This window comes from Miniopterus schreibersii (assembly GCF_964146895.1).
Source record: "Miniopterus schreibersii genome assembly, chromosome: 1".
Lineage (NCBI taxonomy): Eukaryota > Metazoa > Chordata > Mammalia > Chiroptera > Miniopteridae > Miniopterus > Miniopterus schreibersii.
Genome location: NC_138101.1, coordinates 48,115,491 through 48,123,402, shown reverse-complemented (window position 1 = coordinate 48,123,402; position 7,912 = coordinate 48,115,491). Strand labels below are relative to the sequence as shown.

General features: G+C 52.6%; 1 protein-coding gene across 1 annotated transcript in view; it reads left to right on the top strand.

Moving 5' to 3' along the window:
• Nucleotides 1–1,157: 1,157 nt before the first annotated feature.
• SCD5 (stearoyl-CoA desaturase 5) overlaps nt 1,158–7,912 on the top strand; it is a 138,546-nt gene continuing 131,791 nt past the window's right edge. The window contains exon 1 of the mRNA XM_081162488.1: nt 1,158–1,639. Coding sequence (XP_081018614.1) covers nt 1,408–1,639 — 232 coding nt within the window. The 5' untranslated portion in view covers nt 1,158–1,407. The remainder of the gene's footprint in view (nt 1,640–7,912) is intronic.

Here is a 7,912-nt window from a genome sequence, read left to right as displayed (position 1 = left end):
CCTTACTGCAGTCAGTTCTCTGTCATTTCCTCCCATCTCCCGGAATCCTGGAAAAGATTTCTAGCAATGGGTAATGCGGCACCCCCCAAACCAGCTTTATTTGTCAACATAATGGCACCCGTTCAAGCTCACATTTATAGAATTTGCGAGCTGGAAGGGAGAATAAAGATTAGCTTTGTTTCTCCTGTACGGAAGAGAGCCAAACTGGGTCAGGGCAGGTTAGAACCACAACTCAGAGACCCTGGCTTCCAGCGCTGAGCCCTTTTTCGCCCAGCGCACCCCTCTCTGCATTTCTGTGCAATTAGGGCTCCCTCCGGACAGCTCTACGTTATCTGCGTTAGGAGGAGAGGAATGGGCAGCCACGGCTTTCCCACAGGTTAATTTTCTGGGACGCCTGGGTGGTTTTCCCTGAAGCCCTACTCTCAATGGGGTTGGCTTTAAGGTACTGTTCCATCAGCTGGGGCCGAGGGGAGAGTCCACAGCGCGGCCGTCAGCCGGAAACTTGCCACGGGCACAGCCCCGCAGCCGATGGGCTGCGCGGTGGGCAGGCCGCTGGTGGCTCCTAACACCCCCAAGTCCTGTACGTGCCACCTAACAGGCACTCACCGAGCACCCACTGCGTCCCTGGCTGCAGCTGCCTAATTAAGAGTTGAGCCGCTGCGCTCCATCCCTCCACAGGCCCGAGGAGCCTACGAACGGGCAGGCACAGGGACTTCGGATTCTCACCTCGGATCTGGCCTTAACTTGTGTTGAGACTCCGAGCACGTATTTTAAATTCTTCAACATGGTGGCCTGTGGCTTCAAAAGTTTGGGGGGGGAAAAAAAAGCTTCTCAAAACGGAAAGGTGTTTTTTTGTTTTTGTGAGCCGCTCAACAGGCCCCCTGTCCCAGGAGCCACCTCCCACCCACCCCGGGGCCCAGGCTGCCAACCGCCTGCCCGGCGGGCTCCCCCGGCCGGCCCTGGAGAGCCAGGGCAGCGGGGCCAGGGGGCGCCTTTCTCTTTAAGAGCCCCACAGGCCGCCGTGATTGGCTGCAGCTCTGCAGGTCTTTCCTCCCCGCTCCCTCCCAGAGCTGCCTCCCCCGCCGCTCGCCGCGCTCGCCCTCCCCCCCGACCCCTCCGCGCCCCCCCGCCCCTCCGCTCCCCCCTCGGCTCGCCGCGGAGTTCGGCCCGGCAGCGGCAGGGGTGATGCACCAGCAACAGATGCTAGGCTCCCAGGTTCGCATCCTTAGGCCACGCTGAGCGCCTGAAGAAGGGAGAAGGAACCAGAGAAGGGCCCGGAAGGCGGGGACGGGAGGTGTGGAGATCCCCCCTAAAAGGCAGAAGCCCCCGCCCCCACCGGAGAGCTCCGCGCCTGCAGACCTCTGCCTGCCTGCCGCCGCCGCTGCAGGCGCCCGTCTCTCCCCAGCCATGCCAGCCCTGGCCGCGGGTCGGGGGAAGGTCCCCTTCTGCAACGCCACGGAGGAAAGCCGTGCGGGGGTCGAGGACTCGGAGAGCGGCGGCGGCCCGGAGAGGCCGGGCGCACGCGAGCAGCGGCAGAACATCGTTTGGAGGAACGTTGTCCTGATGAGCTTGCTCCACTTGGCCGCTGTGTACTCCCTGGTGCTCATCCCCAAAGCCAAGCTGCTCACACTGCTCTGGGGTAAGTCCCTCGGACGCCCCCTGTGCCTCGGGCACCGTGGCGAGGCCGCGCCGGAGCGCGCGGAGTCGCGGGTCTGTGGCGGCCGGTGCGGAGCCCCCTCTGCCCTCCTCTCGCCTTCCCCCAGCCGCCCGGCCCCTTGGCCTGCAGTTGCCCTCCCTTTGGGACCGGTAGGTCTTTCTGCCCAGATATTTTCCACTTCTGCCTCCCCTGCCGTCTGCCTGAGTGGGCGCATTTGTCCGCTCCCCGTGGAGAGCGAGAGCGACCCGGAGCCCTGCGGCGGCACCGCTGTGCGCAGCGAGGCGCGCGACGGGAGACGCTGGGCGCCCGCGAACCGCGCTTTGAGCGAGGCAGGGCGGGCGGGCCGACCGTGTCGCCGTGCGGGTCCCAGGGGCTCTGCTATCTGGCGCCTTTCAGCTTCTCAGCGTCCTCCGCGGGCCACGGACCTTGGGGCCGAATTAAAGTCAAGAAAGGAAGTGGAGGGGGGAGGAGAGACCTGGCTCAGGAACAGTCTTGATTTCGTTCACGGGATGGAAGAAACCAGTTCCCGTCCTAGCCCCTGCCAGGCCCCTGTTCCCTGCCCCTCCGTGATCTAACGTGCCCAGTTGCACTTCTGTGGTCCCAGAAGTTTCTTGGCGAGCACACGAGCTCACGTTGAGAGTGCTCAGCCCCCAGCACTAAGCTCTGACTGTGGCCGTGCAAAGCCCCCTCCAGGCCCTGTACCCCTCTGGCCAGTGCAGGCGGGTCTGTCGCCTCACCTGTGGCTCTCCGGCCACCCTCCTTCCTAGCACCCCCACCTCTGCCGGCGGGGGGGGGGGGCAGAAGTCGACCACCCCACATCCAGGCCCCAGGGGCTCATGGCCTGCCCCATGTGACTCCAGTAGCTGACCTCTGAACCACCTGGAAGACCCCCTAGGCCCAGTGACTGGTTTTGGCCTCTCACCGGAGCGGCAGAAGCTGGCGGTATCCGTACAAAAGGCGCAGGCACTGATATCCTGGGCCGAGACTTTGACTAGGTGCTCTCAGCTGCGTGTCTGAGAGACCAGGGAACGGGGGCAGGAGAAATGCAACCTACTTTTATTTCCAGAGGGGAAGGGGAAGGAGGAAATAAGACCTCTTTCTGCAAAGCTTCTTACTTGACATAGTGCAGCCTCCAGTGCTAGGTGGATAATGTGGCCGCTCGGGTGCTGAGCCTTTCTTTGAAATCCTGTAGCCCCTGCTCTTGTAGACCCTGGGTACCTCCTACGGGGTGTGCTGAGGGGGGGTGCAGAATCGAAAAACGGTGAGAGAGGTAGGGGTCTTTGGGAATCATGAAGCCTTTTAAAGTACCCTAAAAGCTTTGGGTAGCCCCCTGCTCTGCCTCCCCCACTTATGTACCTCCTCAATTCTGTGTCCTTTCCTCCGGGGTCTTTGTTTTGCTTTAATTTTGGTCTGCTTTCTTATCTCCAAATGACTAAATGGTAAGATGCCCAGCCATTAATTCACAAACACACTTCTACCCTGCCAGCCAAAGCCTCTACTGCCCCAGAGCCTCCTGGAGCTCTTCCCTCCCTTTCCCAGGACAGTGCTGTTGGACTTCAGAGCCCACCTGCCTCTAGGGGGTTGGGGCTTAGCTTAATAGCTGCGGTGTCAGAGGGAGCTCAGGGAGAAGTGAGCACTTAAAATATTATCTTACATGTCTGGGGCTCCACAGGGCCCACAGGCTCCACTCTGTACAGCCACTGAGCCCCACTGACTCTGGCATTTCACCAGGAGCCACAAGGACAAGGCCTGCTAAGTTATCTCTGTCTTGTCCATGCTGCTCTCTGTGGTGAGGACAGAATCTTTGTTCTGAAAGACCTTGACCAGAGGACACCTCCTTTGGCCCCAGACTCCTCCAGCTTCCCCAGAGAAGTCAACACACTGAAGGAATCTGGTTTACTCTTTGTGGGTGATGTTGCTAACCCACCCCTGTACTTCCCTGCACTGTCTTCTGCTTTAGCCACTTTTCATCAGCTCCATTCTCTTAATTTTGATTCTTTCCCTACTTGTGCTTCATTGCGTCCCTAAAAAAAGAAAAAAAAGAAAACAAGAAAGAAAAAAGAAAAAGAACAGGCATTGGTGGATGTTATCATTTCTAAATTGTGACTTAGAAACACTCCAACAAATGAATCTTATCTGATGGCTGTCTTGTGAGAGCAGAAATGAGGGACTGAGACCAGCTATGATTGGTCGTGCTGTGACTAGGATATTTAGGGCAACTTGAAGGCTAAGGGAACCACTGACTCCGTTATTTTCAGAGAAAGCTCTGGTACCTTGACCCACAAATTTCCCCCCATTGGATTCCCTTTCACCCCCTCCCTCCCTGGCTCTATTCTAGCTTTAGGGCTGAGTTCATGCACCAGTGGGCTGTTCATCCACCTCAGGGCCCTAAGTTATCAAGGAAATAGGCTTAGCCCATCCATTGGTTGCCTCTCCCCCACCCCAGGTGAGGTTGCCCTGGAAACAAGGCATCCATGCAGTGCACCCAGCAGAGGATGTGTTAGGTGCGCAGTGTGCGGAGAGTAATTTGCATGGTGGTAAAATGTCATCCATGAGAGATCCATCAAGTTGTGCAGCCCAGCCTCCTCCAGTGCCTACCCCCCCCCCAAACCTTTTCATGGCTGGCCTTGGGGCTGAGCAAGTTGTTTTCCTTACCATTGCAGTGTCTGAGTGGGCAGGCTTAGAACAGAATGCTCTTGGGGCCCACAGGTCCTGAGGGGTGAGTTTATGAGTTTCAAGGGCAGAATGCAAACTCCAACAGAAGGAAAAATCTTAACCTGAAGGCTTGAGCTCACAAAGTGCCTGCTTTGAGGGTTTTGGCCCAAGGGGCAGCTAGTATGTGCCCTGAATCCTAAGATGAGTAGAACCCGGGGAGTAAGGAGCAGTAGTTGTGATATCCTAATAGTCATGATAAAGTAGAAACCCAGGGAGGTTTGCCCCAACTTGTCTCCATGCCTTCTGAAATGTCAATCCCGAAGGTTGTTTTCTGCTTTCTCTGGAAATGTCACCCAAGTTGTGGTCAGGCATAAAGGCAGTGTCTCATGGTGACATCGTGGGTTTTTTTTCCCCCTTCACAGGACAACTTCAGTGACAATACTAGGCATGCAAAACAGTGATTTACTCCCTTCTTTCATCCTGCCCAGGGCAATGGTGACCATCAACTTTAAGCCAATACAGGATTCTCTGGCATCCCATTCTGACCCATTTTGAGTGGGATTCAGCCTGTGGGAAGGAAGCTGAGAGGTGGCAGGGATTAATAAAGCAGTCCAGGGTCAGGGAGGGTCAGGAGAGGCTGGGGTTTAGAAAGTGCTGGTCCATCAGTCAAATTCTGGCCAATTCCAAGAGTCACCCAAAGATGAGCTGTCTTGTCAGGCATCGGATAACCTGCATCCAGCACTTGGGATGGTCCTGATGTCTGCTGGGTTGTGCTGCTTTTTCCATCAAATCCCAAAGGTGGTTGAGGAGCCCAAGAATGGATGCCATGGACTTCTGTCTTGCCTCCAGGTTTTAAGGGTAAGAAAGGCTCAAATGACAGACAGACCTGAATATGAATTCCTGGTCTCCTACTTAACTTACCAGCTGCATGGCCTTGGACAAATGAACATCTCTAAACCTCAGCATTCTCACCTGTAAAATAGGTATATTAACACTGCTTGCCCATGAAGTGGTGAGAATTAAATTAGGTAATACATGTAAATCACTTTGCACAGTGCCTCGTCCTGGGTTGGTGTACAGTAATTGTCAGCTGCCATTATTATTATTGTTTCTAATACTGGCTCTTTTTCTTTAGTAGAAGGAAAGAAGGCCTTCTTGCAGCTCAGTACATTCTACGTAGCTGGCACAGTACTTGGCTTCATTGCTTCTCTTGCATGGAAAATATTGCTCTCACTTTGGAAACAAGGGTTCTTTCTCAAAGTCCCCAGAGATAAATGAACACAATCCCTCCTGTCCTTCCTCCATCCCCCATTCCCTTTTCTTTCATTCTATTTTCTTCCAAAAGGCCACTATTTTTTTTTTTTTTAATATATCTTTATTTCAGAGAGAGGAAAGGAGAGGGAGAGAGAGAGACAGACAGAAACATCAATGATGAGAGAGTCATTGGGAATTGAGCCTGCAGCCTGGGCATGTGCCTTGACCAGGAATCGAACCTCGGATCTCTTAGATCCTAGGTCAATGCTCAACTGCTGAGCCACGCCCGGCCTGGGGGAGGCCATTATTTTGTAGATAAGAATCTTTTTTGTTCAGCTGATAACTCATCTGGTCTTTAGTGTTTTTCTTTGGGGGCTGTTGCAGTAGAAATAGGGTCAAATCATTTCTCTGAATCTTTTAGGGTCTCAGTCCCCTTGAGTCTTCTTTTTAAAAAAAAATCATTAGTGCTCAATTAAACTACTAAAAACCTGAAACATGTAAATGAATCTTCCTTTTAAACCCTGTAATCACCAGCCCTTTGTTGTTGCCACTTTTGCATTTTTAATAAATGGGCAGGCACTTAAAAGCCTTACTCAAGGCTGGAGTGCAATGAAACTTATAGCATAGTGTGCTTCTGCTGGCTTTATAGTCCCAACATGTATAAATATAGGCTGAGGTTAACATTATCAGCTCCATGTTTTTCTAAAAGTGGTCAAGGTCACTGCAGACTGCACTGTGATCATGAAATGAGAAACAGTGCAACAGAGTAGAAACCAGGTCTGGAATCCCAGCATTGCCACTTGGTTCAACTTCATATATGTCCCTTTCCAGTTTGTGGGCCTCAGTATCCTTGTCTGAGAAATGGGCACAATGACACTGAGCTGAAAGTTGTTTTAAGAACTGAGGCATATAATAAAGGGCCTGCCATAGAGGAGACACTCAGTGCTCTCTACTGTTCCCTCCCACGATGGAGGCCCATGCTGTGAAACCTGCACTGTCTTCATCGGCTGTCTGAGACTGTAGCAATTGTGGCTCAAATGGAAGGCATGGCCCTTAAGCTCAAATATGGGATCGTAACACTTTAGTTCTTGCCTTATCTAGTTTTGTGTGTTGTATAAAATTATAGTGATTGCTTAGAAAAGCCACTGATGGATTTACAAAGGAATGACACAGCCATGGTGGTTTCTTTCAGGCTTTACAAAAGACAACATCGTCTTTGGATGGCGTTATTCTTGTTGCGAATTTATTTTTATTTTGTAATCCTCATCCAAGGATATGTTTCCTTTGCTTCATTTTTGTTTTTGTTTTTGAGAGAGAGAGAAAGAGAGAGAGAGAGAAACATCGATTGGCGGCCTCCCATACAAGCCCTTACTGGGAATCAAACCCACAACCGTTTGGTGCATGGGACAATGCTCCAACCAACTGAGTCACCGGGCCAGGGCATTGAGCACTTATTTGGACCTTCTGTAGTCTTTGGCGTGCAGTCCACGCATCCCTCTGCTGCAACACGTCATGTTTCCATGGAAGTACCATAACTCTGGGATTAAGGGTATGGGCTTGGGAGTCAAAGGGTCTGAGTTCCAAGCCCAGCCCCCCAAATTCAGCCTTCAGCAGAAAACAACCCCCCAACCTTGGTGTCCAACAGCACTAGGAGGACAATAAGAGTACAGCCAGTGGCTGGAGGGAAGTGAAATGATCCAGTAAAGAAGTTGGTCAGGGAGCCAGCAAGAGTCTTTGTTGGCCTTCGTGCCTCAGCCACACGTGCACTCAGTGCTCCCTGTCCTGCCTTCCCGCATTTATCTCATTCTTCGGAGGCTGGTTTGTCCCAGACTGGCCCCTGGTCGTCAGAGAGCACTCATCAGGGGTAAAAGCAGTTTGTCTCCAGTTTATTTCTCCTGGCAATGGCTTGGTGGCCACAGCAGGTACCAGCTGTCCTCCCTCACAGATGCCTGTCGTTTGTTCATTTTGTGTGTGAATGGCCATGAGAGAGATCCTCACAACTGAGGATATATGCAGTTACATTCATTCATCCAGAGTTCATTCATTTCTTCCATTCTGATGATTGTCAAAAGTGGCCGCATAGCAGAATCACTTGGGGAGCCTTTAAGATTTTCAGAACCCTGGGCCCTGACCCAGACATACTGAATTGGAGTCTCTAGGAGTGATATCCTGGCTTTTTAAAAAAACCCATTCAGGTATTTCTGATACACAGCTAGGTAAGAATCATGATTTAATTTCCTTTTCAATAATATTTGTTACTCACCCATTACCTGCTGGGCACTGGCACCATCCCCGACTTCACTTAGGGGCCAGTTGGAGAGACAGACAGGTGGTAACTGCCAAGGC